General features: G+C 47.5%; 1 protein-coding gene across 7 annotated transcripts in view; it reads right to left on the bottom strand.

Annotated features, from left to right (window-relative positions):
* Positions 1 to 20,675, bottom strand: part of LOC149346788 (uncharacterized) — a 71,987-nt gene that overhangs the window by 22,047 nt on the left and 29,265 nt on the right. For 5 of the 7 annotated variants that reach the window (XM_089586689.1, XM_089586688.1, XM_089586690.1 and 2 more), the window contains exons 6-8: positions 15,977 to 16,023; positions 15,449 to 15,578; positions 11,069 to 11,171 (exon numbers count right to left, since the gene is read on the bottom strand). In XM_089586689.1, coding sequence (XP_089442815.1) covers positions 11,069 to 11,171; positions 15,449 to 15,578; positions 15,977 to 16,023 — 280 coding nt within the window. Of the gene's footprint in view, positions 1 to 5,777; positions 5,914 to 6,383; positions 6,484 to 11,068; positions 11,172 to 15,448; positions 15,579 to 15,976; positions 16,024 to 20,675 lie in introns of all 7 variants that reach the window. The other 2 variants (XM_089586693.1, XM_089586692.1) reach the window with 2 other exon arrangements.

Below are 20,675 nucleotides of genomic sequence, written 5' to 3'. Positions count from 1 at the left end.
GCAATGAGAAAAGAACAGCTACTGTTTTTTGAGGGGAAAATTTAAATCCATTTTTGTCTGCCCAAGAACCTAGTTTATTTAGTGTGATTTGTATTTGTCTCTCACAGGTTGATATGCTGGAGGACGTGCATGCTATTTGTAGGTCATCTACATAAACTGAATACATTATGGACTTGGGTATTTCTTTAGCTAAGGAATTCACTTTTATTATGAAGAGTGTCGTGCTTAGAATACACCCCTGGGGTACGCCGTTCTCTTGGGTGAAAGTCATGGAGAGAGTTGCTCCTAGGCGGACTCGGAATGTGCGGTTAGCCAGGAAGTCGTTCAAGCAGTTCAACATCCTGCCGCGGATACCTAGCTCTGCTAGGTCACGGAGGATGCCGAACTTCCACGTAGTATCGTAGGCCTTCTCCAGGTCGAAGAAGACCCCAATACAGTGCTGCTTGTGGATGAACGCCTCCCGGATGGTGTTTTCTAGGCGGACAAGGTGATCTGTGGTGGAGCATGTTTTCTTAAACCCACATTGGTGTTTATCTAGTAGTTGCCGAGATTCAAGTACGAAGGTCAGTCTAATGTTTATTACACTTTCGAAAGATTTAGCAATGCAGCTGGTGAGGGCTATTGGTCTGTAACTGCTAGGACTTGTTGGTGGTTTTCCGGGTTTGAGAAAGGGTATTATGACTGCTTTTTTTCACTCGTCAGGTATATTTCCAGTTATCCAGATTTTATTAAAGAATTTTAACAGTGCCTCTACAGCAGCCTCGGAGAGATGTGCAAGCATAGCGTAATGCACGTTGTCTGATCCTGGTGCTGTCTTTTTTCCAGAAGATAATACGTTATTTATTTCTTGTAGTGTGAGAGGCTGGTTGTAATCCTCATGAACACCTTCTCCAGATGGAAATTTTTGTTTTTCAGCTATTGCTTTGTGTTTTTGAAATGTGCTTGTGTAGTTGGATGAGCTTGAGATCTCAGCAAAATGCTCGCCCAGTATGTTGGCCTGTTCTTCTAAAGATGTTTGTGTCCCGGGTGCTGTCAAGAGAGGAAGTGTGAAAGGGGTATGGTCACCAGTAAATTTACGCACTTTTTCCCACATTTTCTTTGATGTTGTTGAGCTGTTTATTGAGGAGACATATTTCTGCCAAGAGGTTTTTTCTGCATTTCTTCGGACATACCGCGCTCTGGCTTTTGCCTTCTTAAAGGTAAGTAAGTTCTCTGCAGTGGGATATCGACGCAGAGCGCTCCAGGCTTTGTTTTGTTGTTTTTTTGCTAATGTGCATTCTTTTGTCCACCACACTTTGTGTTTCTTTTGTGCAAGTCCTGTTGTTTGTGGTATAGCGAGTGTTGCGGCCGATATTATGCATTCAGTAAACTTCTGATTAATTTCATCTGTGCTAAGGTCGTCACAAAATTCCTTTTCCAGAGTGGCACTTTTTGTAAAGAGTGACCAGTTGGCAAGCTGAATTTTCCAGCGCCGTGGCCTTGTGGGGATGATTGGAGTGGATGATGAGAGCCTGATGACGGTAGGTAAGTGATCGCTGCCCATGGGGTCATTTAAAACATCCCATTTAAAATCGTTAAAAAGTAATGGTGATGCGAAGGCTAAATCGAGAGAGCTCATTTTTGCTGAGCTTGGGCAGCAATATGTGGCTTTTCCCGTATTTAAAAGACAGACATTATTCGAAAGTATAAAATCTTCGATTGTTTGGCCTCTAGAGTCGCAGCGTTCGCTTCCCCAAAACGGAGAGTGAGCGTTAAAATCGCCAACTACCAGAAATGGCTCCGGCAGTTCATCGATCAGGCCTTCTAGATCTTGGCATGTTAATGTGATGTGTGGGGGAAGATATACAGAACATATTGTTATGGTTTTGTAGCTGATGACGCTAACCGCAACCGCCTCAAGTTTTGTTTTCAGTTTGATTTCTTGAGCCGGGACGCCGCTTTGGATGATGATTGCGACGCCTCCCGAGAGTCTACTTGCATGTTCGCGATCACGCCTAAAAGTTGTATAATGCTTTAAGATATTTGAATGTTGTGGACCAAGATTGGTCTCCTGGAGACATAGAGCTAGAGGCATCACGGACCCTAGAATATGTGTTATATCACTGTAGTTCCTTAACATTCCTCTACAGTTCCATTGAATCGCAAATATCATGTTTGTTTTTTTGGGTGTGAATGGAACTGAAGGAATTTACTGTTCTGGGCCCGTTACCGGGGTTTTATCTTTTCTTCGCTCGTGAGAGCCGGTCCGCCGCCGTAAAGCGGGCGGAGTGGTAGTTGTATCCATCACCTCACCAGAGGTGCTGGAGGACCGCGAAGCCGCGGATGTGTTGGTGTCAGGCCTCCCCCGACGGGGGGAAGTCCTGCGGGATGCTGGCCCATGGGCCGGCACTCCCTGGCTTGGAGTTGGCAGAGCAGCCTTGGCTGTCTCTGCCTGGGGCGTTGATGGCACTACCACAGGCGCGGTGGGAGTGGCCGCGGCAGATGCCGGAGTGCTGCGTGGTGCACCGCCCCTGCGCGCCATGTCAGCATAGTTTGGTTTGGCTGTGAAAGAGAATGTATTTGTCAGTGCAAAACGCCTTCTGGCTTCTTTGAATGAAATGTTTTCCTTGGTCTTAATGGTGATGATTTCCTTTTCCTTCTTCCAGGACGGACACGCCCTGGAGTACGCAGCATGTTCTCCTTCACAATTAGCGCAGCGTAGAGCTGCGTCGCATTCCTCAGAATGGTGTTCCTTCGACGCGCATTTCGCGCAAGTTTTGTGGCCGCGGCAACTCTGCGATCCGTGGCCAAACCGTTGACAATTAAAGCACCTTCGGGGGTTAGGGATGTAGTGTCTTACATTTACTTTGAGGTATCCAACGTCGATGGTTTCGGGCAATGTGCATGTGTTAAAAGTCAGGACTAGGTGTTTGGTATCTATTTCTTTGTTGTCCTTGCGGATCTTGATTCGATATACATCAATGACATTTTGCTCGGAAAGCCCTTCCAGCATTTCTTTCTCGGTAAGGTGTAGAAAATCATTTTCTGAGATGACGCCACGGACAGTGTTGAGGGATCGGTGTGCAGTGATGGAGACAGGTGTGTCCCCAATAGACACTATGTTACAGAGTTTGGTGGTTTGGACATTTTCTCGGAGTTCCAGCAATAAATCGCCACTGGTCATTTTGGATACTTTGTAGCCGGGGCCCAAAGCTTCTGTTAAGCACTTCGATACCATGAAGGGGGATAGAATTCTGGCCTGTTTATCTTGAACTTCACTGTGGATGACATGGAATTTGGCAAATGTTGGTTTCTTTTTGGAAAAAAAGTTCTCTGCTTCGTTCCGCACTCTTTTAAGAGAGCGATCAGGTTTGGAAAGGGGGGGAGCCATAAAAAATTGATGTTTTTCGGTCATGGTGCCAGCCACCCACCATGGAGTCCAACAAGGGGACGCGACAGGAACTTGAAAGAAAGTCCTGCCCACGCCAGCTGTACACCTTAACTATAACCTAATATGACTCAACACAGGGTAGTTGGTCACACACGGTTAACCCTCGCCGCCAGGAAAAAGAGGAAAAAACCAAGAAGGGAGGAGGATACAGGAGAGTTGTAAGAAAGGAGATAGGAAAGTGAAAGATGGAGAGGAGAACAGGAAAAGGCGACTGCCGATTTCCCCCGGTCGGGTCAGGCCGGAGGTGCCGTCTACAGGAAGCTGGGGCCAAAGTGGTGTGTTGCCTCCGCCGAGGGGCCTTAAGGGTCCAAACGCTCGGCATCAGCTCAACCACCAGGATCCCCTTTTCCCCGGACACGGCGATGCCACGCACGGCTAAGCGCGGATGCTCGGGTCCGTGGTGACGCATTGTTCACCATCATCCCCCTGCGGGGATGTCCCTGCGGATGCTCGGGTTAACCCCGTGGTGTCGCCACTCACCAACGTCTGCATACTCCGCCGATGGCAGAGCGGCAAGCCGCCACGGGACTGGGTGAAAGGCACTCCACGCGTTGGTCGACTCCGCCCACCGTACGAGGCAGAATTAAAAAAAAAAGGGCGGGAGCCGGACGTTAATTCGATTTAATTAGGGAAATTGGCCACACAGGGCAATAAGTCGCAGTTTCTAATAATGCTAGGAACATGTAGATCGAGTTCCCGCGGCAAAAAGACAAGTTCAGATTCCTCTTCAGTGCACCTTTAAGTCTCCTTACGTGCGGAATGCGAAAGCATTTCATTTCGAGTTCCGTTGTTACTTAGTAAAGTAATTAACCACTGTTGGTAATAGCTTAATCAGTTGTTGAGGTAAATTAATTATTAAATACATATTAATTATTAGCAGTCATTGTATTTATAATTGGCAATTCGTATTAAGTGATTATTTATTGCATATTTACTTATTAGATCTTAATCAATTATTTCAATGATCGTTTTTATTGTTCGTTCAAATTTGGAGGAACTACAAGTAATTAAACAATTTCGTGAATTAGTCGTAGTAATTGGCGAAATTAAGCCTTTATATTAATTTAAGTGTTATTTAGTAATTCGGCCACATAGACTTTATTATTTATTTATTTGTGACACTGAGTGTGCCGCGCGGCATAAAACGTGGTGTTAGTGACAAACGGTAGGATACGTTAAAAAACGCATGAAGCCCGGTCGCGTGTGAAAAGTCACATCAGCTTCGGGCGTAAATGTTTTTCGTCACCCACACGTGCAAACTAGAGTCAGTGTTTGCAGACAGGCCTGCCTCTTGAAGAAGTCGAGCGCGCACCAGTGAAGTTCCTGGGCACGCCCACAGTAGGTGGTGGACATTGGCGTCGGAAGCGGGTGCTTCGCAGTGAGGGCATTTTTGCGGCGCAGGAATCTTGTCACTTTTGCCACTGGTTGCGAACTGCAGGCGTAAGGGCCACTCCGACACGCAGCCGCCTCAGAGAGACCTCCTCTACCGAATTACATATTTAGATTTATTAAATATTATTCAATTATTTTCATGATTACTTTTATTGTTCATTCAAATTTGGAGAAATTACTAGTAATTCGACAATTTCGTGAATTTCTCGAAGTAATTCGCGAAATTAATTGCCTTTATACTAATTTAAGTATTTCATTTAGTAATTAGGTCACTTAGACTCCATTCAATCATTATTATCCATTACATACCCTTATTGCACTGTCATGTTTGCATAGTGTCGTCAGCTCTGAAAACGTATTAACTTTAGAGGCGGCATGTTGACACAGGAGCGCAAGAATCTGTCAGCTGCCTTTGATCTAAAGTTCCTCAAAAAAGAAAAAAAATGAATCCTGCAATTTCCCGACTTTCGGCTTTAGCATAACTTTAATAAACGTCAAAAAGAATTCCTATTTTGAAGGAAACTTCAACCCAGATGGTTGCGCGACGAATGCAGAAAACTTGTCTTGCACTAGCAAATGCTTCGTCGTATATCTACGGCTCACAGGGCCGACATACACGAAATGCTAGGAGCGCTGAGGCTGCTAATTTATATTACATCTGCCAGAGAACAGGATGCACTCTCGGTCGTTCAGATAAATTCTAAACGCTAAGGTTGACTTCTCCAAGCGACAGGTGTGCTATGAGGGTCGTCGTACTTTCGGGATTTTAGGTGCACAAGTACATTAGGCGACAAATCTCTAGGATGCGTGGGCTGGAAATTAAGATGATAGGTTGTTTATAAGACGCCGGATCGAGATCACACTCGCGATCGTTGAAAAACATGGCGCCTATCGGCTGAAATCGCTTTGCGAGTGGCCTAGAGACATTTGTCCCTGATAATACAAGGTAACCTACCTCACCACTGCCTGCTCTGCTGCTAACGCATATTGCTTGCTGACGGCGCTTCCGCCCAGATCAGCACCCACGCGAGGAACGCACTCCTGGAGTTTCTGAGGTGGGCCACTCTGGCTGAGCCCACCCATAGCGCTGCCTGCGGAGAGGTAACGTCAGAAAGGTGGTTCAAATTGAATTCTTCTACAGTTACCGGATTATATAAACACATGCACCAAAATGGGAAGGCCTCTTACACTTGGTGAGAAGTAGAATTTATAGAGCTTGAGCGCACGAGTATAGTGGAGCAGCTGGGCTAGCTAGTTAGACGACAGCCTGTCACCAATTTACAGCCTGATATTTTGACGTCTCTCACAAATTGGACAGCAGTGCCGATAAAAAAAGTGTTCATGAAGTATCAAGGCTTAAAAAAACATCCGATCAACGTGCTGAAGAAAGCGGGAGGCGATTCCGAGGGGTCTGTTTTTCGACTGCGGTTCATACTGTGAATGAAGTAACTAAAGTAGAATTTCAGGGTCGCTTTTAGATGCCATCTGTAGAGAAACACGACTGTTCCTCCCAAGCGGCAGAAGGACACTACACTAGGGAGTACATCATACGATCACCTACCGAATACAAAGTGAGGATCCGCGACCAACTGTCCTGGAGCATCCATCCAGACGCGGCGCAAGTATTCCACATGGCTTCGTGGGCTACGACGCCAGCCAGCCTGCGCCAAGACAGGGATATGCGCGCGAGCGCTATGGCACAGCGTCGACGTAGGGACTGGCATCGAAGGACAGGTCGTATAGATATTCGACACCTTTAGCATACCGTGTACCGTATTACCAGTACCGGAGTACTATGAGCCTGCGCGCAGTCAGTGCGCATGCGCAAATCGCCTGGGTGGTGCCAGCTTGGTACCTGGCAGCTGCGCGCTTGCCTGCAGCATCAGGACCAATGAGCGCGCGCTAACCGGCAATGGGCGAGTTCCTTGTGCATCGGTAACGCTAACATGGTACAAGATAAAGGCGTCTGTTTAGAAACATCTGGAGTAGAAAGACTAACAGTGCCCGTGTTCAAATAAGACGGTCTAGTTCAGTTGGTTTTGCGGGCAGGAAAGGCATATAACTGACGCATTTTGTAGGTGGACACCTTCACCAAGCTGTGACAAAAAATAAATAAATGGCTAGCGGTTTAGCATTGCTCAGCAATGAATACGGTGCGAAAGCATGTTTGTTTACGAATGGAGATTACCGCCACGCCAGGTACCGCAAAGCGCGATCGAGGTGGGCCTATTGCTCCAGTGCTCCGTTTCTCCCTTTCTCCCACAACGTTGTCAGCGACAATGCATGCAGCGCACATCTTTGTGTATTACCGCCGCTAGGCGCCCACTGACCCAGGACGCCAATTATGCACCGTTCCTTTCGTGACCCACCCAGGGTCTTCACGCAAACAGGCAGATTTTGCGGGGATAGAGACTAACAGTGCTTTCGCACTAAAACCTTACTAAAAGCTTACTATAAGCTGCATTTACCAACCTGCGTTCGTGTTGGTTTTTTCCTAACAGCGGGGTTGAGGCGCCCACCGACAGAGTGTGCCAGTTATGCGCCTATCGTTTCCACAAAACCGAGAGAGGGTTTAGACTGTGTGTAAGATTAGACTGGGGACTAAGCTGTCATTTCATTCTTGCAAGCTGGGACAGATGAACTGACAAGCAGTAAATATGAACTGATGTTTTATTTTTTCGCCTTTTCATATCACGAAGTAACATACATTCATGCTTTGTTTGGTATGTGTAGCCGCCACTCTTTTAAGCCCAGTAACTCCACCTCACGTTAACTGCGAAAAGGATGTGAAACACATCCAAAGAGAATAAGCGACAGTGATGCAGGTATATTTTTCGCTGATTGCTCTGCCACTTTAATCTACGTAAACGAAGAAATTCCTATACAAGGATGTAGTGGGCTTGTTAAACAAGGACCAAAGGCAGAGACAAGAGATGACGCGAGCGCCTAAAGAGCTGAAAGCGCATTCTAAGAGAATGATCGGGTGACTCCGTGCCATCCGCACCGTGCCACCCGCACTGAGCCACCGCGGCGGCGCAACAAGAGATGGTGTGTTTTCAATTGGTCGAAATGGTCGTGACGTCACAGTGCGCGAATTTCAAATGAGGCCAATTGTTCTTTGGCTAGTAACCATGCAACCAATTAAAGGGATCGTATAGTGATGCTCCAATTAAATAAGTCGAGTTTAGTTAATTACTTAATTAACCAATTAACCAGTTAGCCTAATTAACGTTTCTAGTCAACCAGATGAATAAATAAAACGGAGTAGGAAATTGGTCGAGTTGGGGAATCGAACCAGGGTCACCGGAGTGCGACACGAGCACGCTAACCACTTGGTTGGTTGGTTGGTAAACATTTATTAAAACAGTCAAGGGAACAAACGCCCAGATCTAGGAATCTGGCAGCCTCTAGAGCGAGACCGATGATTGTTCGTTGGTCGTCCAGGGTAGAGCTGCGTAGACGAGCCTCCCAGGTATGTTGGGTGGGTGTTGGCACGTGTTGTGAACAATTCCCCGCCTCTTGGAGGGCAATTATTTTTGCGCAATCTCTGTGTTGCAGAAGCTGTTGGAGGAGAGCTCGTTTACTGTGAAGCCCCTACAGTTCCACTGTCAGAAGGTGAGACGGGTGGAAGTGTTATAGGGAGCCATGTTGGTTGAAACGTTGCTCTAAGAGCTGTATGCGCGTTTCGACCTGCGTGAAGCGGGCACCATGCAGGTCGAAACGCGCATACAGCTCTTAGAGCAACGCACTCCGCCATGCCAGCTCGATGACCTGGAATGAACAAAGGCGCGTCTAGGGAATAGGGTGTCTTCGTTCACTCCTGTCTTCCTCCCTTCCCGTTACATCGAGGATCAGGTGTCCACCGAGATATGCGAGACAGATACATTTCCTTTCCTCAAAAACCAGTTTACGGACGAGCAAGGCGTAGAGCCGAATGGGCGATGGCGTTCCGTGGGCTCCCTGGCAGCGTTGCAGGACGCTGTCGCGTTCCACTCTTAGAGGCGAAGCTTAACATCTTAACCACTCATCATTGACACAAGCATCAACACCACGTTTAAGGCTTTCGCCTCAACGCACTTTAGTTCAACAAAGTGCCCCACCCACTTAATATTTTTTAGTCAAGTGTATCCGTCGAATGTTTATCTCTGCAGATTAGGGCCCTCCACCGAGAGAAATCGTAGACAATAATGAAGCTTAACATGGATCACCTACGAAATGAAATGAAGTGAATACTTGTCACTTTAAAATGTATGTTCAAAAGAGAATAATTCGCTACACCTGTTAGGTTTGTTACAAACTGCTTTGAGACAACTGTCATCAAACGAGCTAAAAAAAAATTCAGGGGCACTTTGGCTGTCTAAAGTGCGTAGAGGCGAAAGTGTTTTCCGCACCACTTTGGCTGCTTCTGTGGCACTGGTGGCGTCACATGTAATTGAGTACTAATTACTAAGTGATGACAAATCACTGATTAATGGTTAATTACTGATTAATGCCTGAATACTAATTAACTGCTAATTAATGACGCTTAAGCTTCGCCTTTAGGAGTGGAACGCGACAGCGTGTTGTATAGCGCTGCCACGGAACGCCACCACCCGTTCGGCGCGATGCCTTGCCGTTTGAACGCAACGCTTTTTGAGGAAAGGAAATGGCGCAGTAATTCTCTGTCATCTCAATGGACACCTGAACCGCACCGTAGAGGAAGGGAGGAAGTGGGAATGAAAGAAGAAAGACAAAGATGGCCCCTAATGAAGAAAATGAAAATTGTTTTTGAGGAAAGGAAATTACGCAGTAACTGTCTCACATATCTCGGTGGACACCCGTCAAAATTCAGGGGGGGGGGGGTGCACTTTTTTGATCTAAAGTGCGGTCACTGATGCGTGGTTAAGATGTTAAGCTTTGCCTCTAAGAGTGGAACGTGACAGCATCTTGCAACGCTGCCAGGGAGTCCATAGAACGCCATCGCCCATTCGGTTCTACGCCTCGCTCGTCGGTAAATTGGTTTTTGAGGAAAGGAAATCTATCTGTCTCTGATATCTCGGTGGACACCTAAACCTCGCCGGAAGGAAAGGGAGGAGGATGGCAGTGAGCGAAGACACGTACTCACTAGACGCGCCTTTGCTTCATTCCAAACCATCCAGCTGGCATGGCGGAGTGGATAGCATGCTCGTCTCGCACTCCGAAGACCGGGGTTCGATTCCCGAGCTCGACCAATTTCCTACTCGGTTTTATTTATTTATATGACCTGACTAGAAAAGTTAATTACGCCTAATTGGGTAATTAAGCAATTAACTAAGCTCAGTCCCACTTTCTTGGAGCATCACTATAGGATGCCTTCAATTGGTTGCATGGTTACTAGCAAAAGTACAATTGGCCCCATTTGAAATTGGCGCACTGTGACGTCACTACCGTTTCGACCAACTGAAAAGCGTGACATTTCTGTCGACAACTGCTGCTTACAACGAGGAGACATTAAAGGCTTTCGCCTTAATAGGGTAAATACTTATCACTTTAAAGTGTATCTTCGAAGGAGAATACTGCGCTACTCGTGTTAGGCTTGCTACAAACGGCTTTGTGATAACTGTCGTCGAAACCATTTCGAACTTTTGCCACCTTGTCTACACCCGTGTCTAAAAGAGGAACAGTTACTACACAGCCGGATTCAAGTTTGCAGGACCGGATTGCAAAATAAATGTCGCACTGCTGTGCGCAAGAACTTCGGGGCAGCCAGTGGTTGTAGTGGTAGCTTTACCCGAAATGGCCCATCAGGAGAGCAGGAGCAATACGCTGCGGGCTTGGAGTCAACCACCACATATTGTGAGTCAAAGGTTGAGTTATGTGGGCGGCTGACCGGCAGCCACGCGACAAATGCACTAAAGGCCCACCGAAGGCACTACTAGCATCGCAGCAGCGGGGTTGCCTGACTGCATGTGATAATGCGCCACTAAGGACAGGTAACAGAGCCTGCAGTATCAGAACATTAACATTATAAACGACGAAGTCCACAATCCCCTACGAATAATGAATTCTTCCCTCAAGTTTCTCGGCAATGAAAAACAGCTTTTCCCCGCGAAAAGATAAGGACATGATTATGATTGTGGCGGCTGACAGGTTGGCGGTTGCACTTTTGGACCTTTACAAACTTGACCGCATGTGTAAAGCTAGGCCGAAAGGTCCGGCGTAGCAGCTGAAGCACATCATCGACAGTATCCAGTGCCGAATTCCTTTAACTCACGAAGGGTCGCTTACCTTGTAACGAAAGAGATTCCATGATCAACTGTCTTGCAGCACGTGCGCACACGCGATGCAGGTATTTCACACGACAGGTACCCCTCGAGGTGCCTCAGGCGTCCTGCGCACAGAAAGTGTTGCATCAATATCAGTTCCGGAACGAGAAGAAGAACAGGTTTGCCGAAGCGGGTTTCATTTATTGCCAGTGTGTCGAAGTGACCAGTCGAATATCAGTGGTTATGGTGGTCGGCTGCTGACCCGAAAAACGCGGGTTCGGTCACGGCCGCGACGGTCGCATTTCGATGGAGGCGAAATGCTAGAGGCCCGTGTACTGTGAGATTTCAGTGGGCGTTTATCCCTGTCACCCGGGCGTTTCGAAGGCCCTCGAACCGATAGAGTATCGACTCAAAGGCGATCGAGAGCTGCTACCCGGCCAGTTTGAATGGCCATCGAGTCAATAGTCTATCGAGTAAACGGAGCAACGCGGAACTCTATCGAGATTTGGAGGGCCTTCGAGCGTTGCCCAATGTTGCTAGCATTGCTTCAACATGGCGGCGCACTTCAAAGCGGGAGCCCTCGCTTCGGACTGAATTCTCGTTGTTGCTGCCTTCTTCAATCCGTTCACTGGTGATAAATGGGGCCCCGACTTTCGCTTCGTCTCATCTTGCCTATAATAAAACGTATAAGTGAAAATTTGCTTTACTTTTTATTTAGAGTGACGATTCTGGCGCTGCTAGGCCTAAGAGGACAGTTGGTTTGTTGACAGTAATGGTTATTTTTGCGTTTATTTTTGCGTCTCTGCTAGCATACGCTGAACTAAAAGTGGGAATGCGCCTGCGTTTAGCGTACGTAAGCGTGCATATGCTCGTGGTACGTAGACAGCATAAATTTATGCTCTTTTCTCACTGTATCTGTGTACGCAGCGAGCGGCGACGTGGTGTGGAAAAGCGAGAAACAGCAGCGGCGCGGCAGTTCCACCTCGCCCGGGCGTCAACAGATGAGAACAGCTCCTAGTTTTTGCGGTGAGCGAATCTGCTTCACTCGCCGGATTTTTGGACAAGTGTGAAATATTTTTTTGTTATTTGCGCGAAACCGAACGTAGCGACAGTGACGCCACACGAGCTTGGCGTAAGACGCGAGAATAATTTCAATGGCTATTGAGATTTGTCGTGTAGCAGGACCACAACTCCCTCGAGTTCGATGGCGATACAAAATCTCGATGGCCCTCGACTCGATGGCTATTGAAACTGGCCGTGTGACAGGGGTAGAAAGAACCCCACCATCATCAGCCTGACTATGCCCACTGCAGAGCAAAGACCTCTCCCATGTCTCTCCAATTAACCCTGCCCTCTGCCAGCGGCGGCCAGCGTACTGCCGCAAACATCTTCATCTCATATCCATCTACCTAACTTTCTGCCGCCCCCTGCTGCGCTTTCCTTCTCTCGGAGTCCACTCTGTTACTCTTACGGGCCAGCGGTTGTCTTGCCTTCGCATTACATGTCGTGCCGAAGCACATTTCTTACTACTGATTTCCCCTAGAAAATCATTAACACATGTTTATTCCCCAACCCACTCTTCCCGCTTGCGGTTTCTTAACGTCACTCCTATAATTTTTATTTCCATAGCTAGCTATGTTGTCCTTAACATAAGCTGAACCCTCTTTGTTAGCCCCTATGTTTGTGCCCCGTAGGTGAGTATCGGTAAGATACAGCTGTTGTATACTTTTCTCTTGAGAGAACCTGTCATACGCACTCTACCGCATTCTTATTGTTCGAGTCATTTCTCTCTCATGATCCGGATCAGTCTATCTGCCCTAAGTAGACGTATTCCGTTACTTAAAGGCAATAATATTAATTTGTTGCACACATTTATCTGCACGGTGAAATATCAGTTTACCTCGCTGGCGATGTGCATTGTTTCGGAGTGCATTTTGTTATTTATATTCTTTAAGAAAGCAATGTGACCTAAGATGTCGTGCATCAGGGTTACAATTCAATGTGGCAAAGGCGAACTAGACAGCATATTAAGAACTTGGGATGCTGAGCTGAATGTGTTCGACGGAGGCATGCCCTGGTCAAAAGATACCATGACTTATGCATACTGGCATTTGTTTTCGCATAGCAGTTTACACTTGATGACTCCTGGCTTTCGTGGGGAGAGCAGGAACCTTTTTTAGGACTGGGACGTTTCTGCAAACGAACATTTTGTCACAAAAAAAAAAAACGCACGGCCAGCTCACATCGCCCTTAGTGAAGGGACTGTTTTATATGACGTTTCTTCCGTCTTGAGTCATATGATAAAAAAAAAAACATTTTTTATTTACAAGAGTTTTAATCACGTGCGTAGGGCACTAGGTCACACACATATACAAGCGAGCGAGGCGAAATAGTTTGGAATTGTCGCTAGTGCATTTCTTTTGTGTTATATATCGCTATTTGCTGCCCATTTAATGTGCACTTGACACACCTAGTTTGTATTCAACATAACCCCTGATTTCTGTCTGCGCTGATAAATGCATGATAAAGGAGAACGTGCAATGTTCAGCAATGCCAGCGAGACAATATCCTTAGATTGCGATCCAATGTTTAATGCTATTCCGATTATCCTAATGGTACCGGCTGATATACGAGCAGTCCTATGCGACGGAGCTTAGAATAGCAGAATAAGTAGTTTTCGTTTCCCCTTTTAGCAATGAATCGCTTCTTTTGAGGAGATAAATTTTATGGCTGCCAAACCTGCGTGGCAGAGTAGCAGTACGCGGTTAAATAAGAAGCTAAATTCTCAGTGAAAGTTGGGATATATCGTCATATACAGGCAGCATTACTGAAAGAATTGCCTAGCAGAGTTTTTTGTGATGAAGCTCCAGCTGCTTGAACTCTCAAAGACATATTAATAATGTCTTCTTAAAATCTTTGTGGAATTAACGTTAATCAGGAAACAAAGACGCGGCGATGGACCAGCGAAATCCTACTGCTTGTCAAATAACACGAAATGCCATTTGAGAGTGACTGCTGCGTAGGAATCAGTCTGATGAAGTGATATCTTGAAAACCACTCAAGCAGATAGCAACTGGTTATAACTTAGTAAGACTAGAATATAGAGTTCAGTGGAGAGGACAAGCATTCCTACATTCGATAGCGCCCGCCGTGTGCGCTGCGAAAAATGCCTACTTCCGCGGGACCCAATATGCTTGCTTAGCTGGCACATTCTTAAACCTCATGCTCCCTCAATATTTTGCCCCCATTAACGGTTATGGCTGCCCGTGGTCCGACTAGCATCTGCGTGACATGTTTGCAGAATTGTCGACAGCCATGGCTGCTCTCATGAGGCCAATGTTCGCTTTGCCGCGACTTGCGGTCATCATCATCATCATCATCAGCCTGACTACACCCACTGCAGGGCAAAGGCCTCTCCCATGTCTCTCCAATTAACCCTGTCCTCTGTGACTTGGCGCCAATGTATCCCCGCAAACTTATTAATCTCATCCGCCCACCTAACTTTTTGCCGCCCCCTGCTAAGTTTGCCTTCTCTTGGAATCCATGCCGTTACCATTAAGGACCAGCGGTTATCTTGCCTTCGCATTACATGCCCTGCCCAAACGTTACGAAGACACAGAAAGACCACAGGAGGTTTTGAGCCCACATATCATGAGCGGTATCCAACTAGCCGAACTTTTCATTCTGTTGCTGTATTTCCGCTTAGTAGGAAAAATATTGGAGGACGCTTAAGCTTCCCTTTTAGAAATGGAACGCAACTGCATGTGAAGCCCTGCCAGGCAGTCCACAGAACGCCTAGTGATTGTGAGGCAATAGCTCGTTTGTAAATAGTACATACGTGCTTTACAGGACCGCCTCCATGCAACACCGAATGGGCGACGCCTTGCCTGTTGGAATGAGCTTCGAACGCAACGCATTTTTTAGGAAAGGAAATGGGTCGCTCATCTCGGTTGACACCCGAACCGCACCGTAAGGAAAGGGAGGCAGGTGGGAGGGAAGGAGACAGGAATGGTTGTCGTAATGAAGGGAAGGGGTGCCGTAATGAAGAGAATGAAAATTGGATTTGATGAAAGGAAATGGCGCAGTAACGTCTCACGTGTCTGGGTGTTCACCCGCAACCCCCGATTATAGGTTTGGTTCGGATTCCTGCCGCAAGCTAGGCTCTAACTCTAGTTAGGTTTAAGCTGCATGAAATGCTGAATCTTATGACACCACCCGGAACATTCTGCGGCAAACGGTTGGCGTTATGATTTTTCCGACGCGCAGTGCCAACAACTGCTACTGTTACTATTATTACTACTATTGCTATTTCGACCGAACGAGATGTATACGCTGTCGTGTAACACCAACTTCTAAGCGATGCACCAGTTTCAAACGCAAAGCTATAAAAGGCCTGTCTTACCATTGCCAGCTCTATATCCCGCTTCGTGGGGTTGTTCTACTGGCCACCCCGGCTGATGGACGCCGGGCTGTGGTCGACGTGACGACAGCTTTGCAGACAGCTGCTGGTGCTTGTCCCTGATCCGGACTGTCTTCGAAGATATAGAAAATAAAAAGAAAATCATGAAGAATGTTCCGACAACGAAAACTCTTTGATGCTGGGAGAGAGAAAGGTTGCGTCTTGCCAGCAGCCCCATTGGTGGAAATTTTAATACAGGCCCTGAGCGGCAACCACGGCACGAAGAGCAAGGGCTTCTCTGAAGAGGTAGCATCACCCCCTCCCCCCTCCTAAACATGGTGCTAATGTGCATGCACTGAATAATGCGACGATTATAACAGATACAACTGCTGCCAGAGGACTGCACGGAACTATAAAGCTCGCATCTTCTTGACACCGAAAGCGCAGAACGTTTTTGATGAGTATTGCATTCAAGGGTATTAACAATATAAGCCGAGGCTACATCTGTCTCTGGCCCAGACATCTACGTACCTGCTGGCGATTATTGGATGAGGCTGACGGGAAACCGCAGCAGTCACCTGCGAGGAGAATGGTAATGCAAATAACACGGACAAAGGAACGCGTGCATTCCTCGTAGCCGGCTGCGCATTTGTAGCTCAGTTTGGAACCTATGTGGTCGGTACGTTATTTAAGCAGCGCTGGCGACGAACCTAAGATGAAACCAGGCAGACCTTGTCATAGAGGGACATGAATATAATTGAGGGGCACTTTGACTGTCTAAAGTGCGTAGAGGCGAAAGCGTTTTCCGCACCACTTTCTCTGTGCCACTGGTGACGTCACCACTAGATGACGTCAGACATAATTAAGTACTAAGTAATGAAAAATTACTAATTAGTTGCTAATTATTGGTCAATGACTAAATACTATTAACTGCTAATTAATGACGCTTAAGCTTCGCCTTTACGACTGGAACGCGACAGCGTGTTGTAGCGCTGCCAGGCAGTCTACGGAACGCCACCACCCTTGTGTGTGTCGTTAGGAACGATGCCTTCCCCTTTGAACGCAGTGCTTTTTGAGGAAAGGAATTGGCAGAGTAATTCTCTGTGAACGCGGTGGACACCCGAACCGCACCGTACAGGAAGGTAGGAACGCCACCACCCGTTCGGCGCGATGCCTTGCCCTTTGAACGCAACAGTTTTTGGGGAAAGGAAATGGCGCAGTAATTCTCTGTCTTCTCGGTGGACACCCGAACCGCTCCGTACAGGAAAGTAGGAACGCCACCACCCGTTCGGCACGATGCCTTCCCCTTTGAGCGCATTGCTTTTTGAGGAAAGGAAATGCACTGTCACCTCGGTGGACACCCGAACCACGCCGTAAAGGAAAGGAGGAACGCCACCACCCGTTCGGCGCGGTGCCTTGCCCTTTGAACGCAACACTTTTTGGGGAAAGGAAATGGCGCAGTAATTCTGTCATCTCGGTGGACACCCGAACCACGCCGTACAGGAAAGGACGAACGCCACCACCCGTTCGGCGTGGTGCCTTGCCCTTTGAACGCAACGCTTTTTGAGGAAAGGAAATGGCGCAGTAATTCTCTGTGACACCCGAACCGCACCGTACAGGAAGTGGGGAAGTGGGAGCGAAAGAAGAAAGAGGAGCCGTAATGAAGAAACTGAAAATTGTCTTTGAGGAAAGGAAATTACGCAGCAACTGTCTCGCATATCTCGGTGGACACCCGTCAGAACGCGCAGACATCTGCCGACACGGCTGCTAACGACAGTATGAGGCATTAAATTAAAGGCTTTCGCCTTAAAACTGTTTGGCATTCACTTTCCACAAAGGTGAGCGTTATATTTATTTTACGCAAGGAAGTACACAGACTGTTCTCACTGCCTTCCACTGCATATGCACAAGAGCATTCTGAGCGTGTGGCTGAAAAGAACTCAGGCAGTCACAGGAATGGTGGTTGGGATCCACAACTGGGATGATAGGAGGAGTCCAGAAGCATAAGCCTGCTGTGGTGTTATCTTCCCGTTATCGAAGTCTGGTCTGGTAAGGACATAATGTGTTAGGGCGCGAAGGGTGTTTTGCGGATGCACCAGAGCCATCCGGACAGACAGAACTTTACTAATGCTCGCCCAAGGAAACCATGTAGTTCTGCACGTGGTGAGAACCCGCCTCTGCAGGGATGTTATTTTCTTTGCGATACTCGGGCGATGAAATAAATCCTCAGCTTATGTTCTACTTTCGCACACTGTGGCTCTTGTATTGAAGTTTTTGATGATAGGTGCTTTTTACAGTTTTCGCTAGGAAGCAATTCCTGGGGCATGACAAAGTTCACTTTTTAATTCAATGCCAGTTACACATCGCTAGCTTCGGAACTGGCCCTCTTTGGATGCTTCTATTCGTTAGGGTGGTCAGCAGGTGGTGCCACTTGTAGCCAGCGACGGCTACAAGTGAATGGTCAAGGCTCGTTTGAATGTACTGAAAAAGTGCCTTCTAGTATGAGAACGCAAAAAAAGCTCACAGAGTCGTTAACATGGTGTAACGCCATAGTTAGCGATAGCAGTTGATGTATTGTTTCGCGATATGGGGAGGGAAGGAACCTGGGAGTGATATCATCATTTGTCTAACTGAAGACCAAAAGTTTAATATGGTTGACACGGACATAAAAAGCGCCATATTCTTCACGCCTTAAACCGCAATCGCACTCGCAAAACTAATGATAAATTTAAATAACTGCCATCGGTCTTGCATTGTAAGTACTCATTGGCTGTAGTATGTATGTTATGTTGCTTGAAATAAAAAAATGATCATCTCTGCTGTAATTAACTACTACTAATAAAAGATACGAAACTACTGCTGCTAAAGAATCGGCAGTGGTAAACCTTTGATCTCCACTACGGGGCTGGATGGCGCATTGAGCGCCCGAAAGTGAAGCCACCGGAAGTAAGCGGCCTTCTACCGGAAGTCAACCTTTGGCAGTGCACAAAATCGGACCTCAGCACGGTTTTTCAGTTTCAGTTTTGTTTTCCCACTTAGCATTTTGTCTTTTCGCCGTTCTCGTCTTTTTCCATGACAATGCCTACCTGTTGCGCCGTCAACTGAGCGAGGAGACCAGCGAAGTCTTCGGGAAAGATGTTTCAAAAATAAGGGCCCATGGCATCGCAATGGGACAACACCAGCAGACGACAGGACGTCGCTACACACAGCAAGTATGGAACCTCGTCTGCTCAGCTCCGTGCCGTCCCGTTGCGCTAGCTTCGCCAACTCTCCTGTCTACTGTGATTCTTATTCCCACGCTCACGCCCAAGTTACGCTATCAATGGGGGATAAATATAAGAAAGAATAGATGGAAACATTCACCAGGCACCAGACTTTGCATCGGCCGTTTTACCGAATTATGTTTAGACCGAACCAGAGCGAAGGCTAGGTTACTATCTGGTGAGATGCCGAAGGTGTTCGTTTGATTCACATTAGTGCCTCCAAAAGGTATGGTTGTGATGTGCACACCACACTGGTGAGGGATTTTTGGAACGCGGCGTGTCGGCAGTGGTGCGTCGCACAGCGGAGCGCCGTACGTGCCAGCCCCGCGTTGTGCGTGGGCGCGTGCGAGTGGTGTGGTGTGCGCGAGGCACGCAGAGGAGCGTAGAGCTACGTGTCAGCTCTACGCTCCTCGGCGCCCTCGCATGTGTCTTGTAAAATTCGCATGTTTGCTGACGATTGTGTTATTTATGAAGCAGTTAATAACAATTCTGATCAATTATCTCTCCAAAACAACCTTAACAAGATTCGGGATTGGTGTAAAATTTGGCTAATGGAGCTTAACCCTCACAAATGCAACGTACTCTCTTTTCATCGCCGCCGTAACCCGCTCGTGCCCTTCTATCACATAGACTCCGTTCCCGTGCTGCCAGTAGAATCATACAATTATTTAGGCGTAACCTTGTGCGCTGACCTCTCCTGGAAAGCGCATATAACTAACATCATTTCTTCAGCTAACAAATCCCTTGGTTTTCTAAAACGTCATCTACACGATGCGCCCATGCATGTTAGGTTATTAGCTTACGAAACACTTGTGAAATCGAAATTAGAATACGCATCACCCATTTGGCATCCACATCAAGCTTATCTAACCAACGCATTAGAAATTTTGCAAAACCGCGCAGTCAGATTTATTCATTCTTCATATCATTACAGCACGAGTGTTACATATCTGAAATCGCTTTCAGGCATACAGCCACTCGAGCTGCGCCGCCGCACAGCCAGTCTTTTATTATTTCACAAGTTCTTTTACAGCCATCTACGAACTGCACCCTACATGGTCCCTCCGGCACGCATATCTCACCGCACTCTCCATCAACTCCAGATCAGCCGTCCACGTGCACGCACAGTCACCTTCGCAGCTTCATTTTTTTCACGCACCGCCGCGGACTGGAATGGCCTTCCCGCTGACATTGCAACAATAACCTGTCCCGCGAACTTCGCACGCAGAGCTAACACCTTTTTGTCATCATCATAACGCATGATTACTTTGTCGCACCAAACGTTGTACCCACCCCTTATGTAATGCCCCTGAAAAGGGGTCTTTAAGGAAATAAAATTGATTGATTGATTGATTGAGTAAATCGAGGTGTTGAGGAAGACACCATAGCACAAGATCATTGAGCCCCATTCAAGCGTGGAAGTGGCCGCTGTCGGACGTTGGATCCGAGCTGCCAGTGACTTCCCTTGAATCATCGACTCAAGACCGTCCAGTGCGGTTCAAGCGTAGAAGTGGCAGCTGTCGGACGTTGGATCCGAGCTGCCAGGGGCTTCCCTTGGATCATCGACGCAGGAAGATTAAGCCTCATCAAGCGTGGAGGTGGCAGCCGTCAGACTTCGGGTCTGTGCTGCCGTGGACCTCCCTAAATCAACGACGCAGGCCTACTGCATCCATTGAGGTCGGAAGAGACAGCAGCCAAGGCTTCCGGGGATAGGCTGCACAAGCCTACGGTGTTTGCGGAACGCCGTCGACAGGACCTGGCTACAGTTTTCCTGCTGCAGCTGCCCAGTTTTTGGGGGCGGCTGACAGGAGTTCGTCAGCGTCTCCCGTATCCAACTCCGTTCCTCATCTCCTGGCTCTCTACCACCGCCTCCGTGAACACAACGCCAACGACGCATCGCCACTCGCCAACCCGCGTCTGTGCTACCTGCAAGGCATTCCCGCACCACCTGGGACGCTTTGTAGCCG

This window comes from Amblyomma mixtum, chromosome 4 (genome assembly GCF_055824585.1).
Source record: "Amblyomma mixtum isolate Tamu chromosome 4, ASM5582458v1, whole genome shotgun sequence".
In the NCBI taxonomy this organism is placed as follows: Eukaryota; Metazoa; Arthropoda; class Arachnida; order Ixodida; family Ixodidae; genus Amblyomma; species Amblyomma mixtum.
The sequence above is the reverse complement of the archived record's forward strand: the minus strand, read 5'-3'. Positions and strand labels throughout refer to the sequence as shown.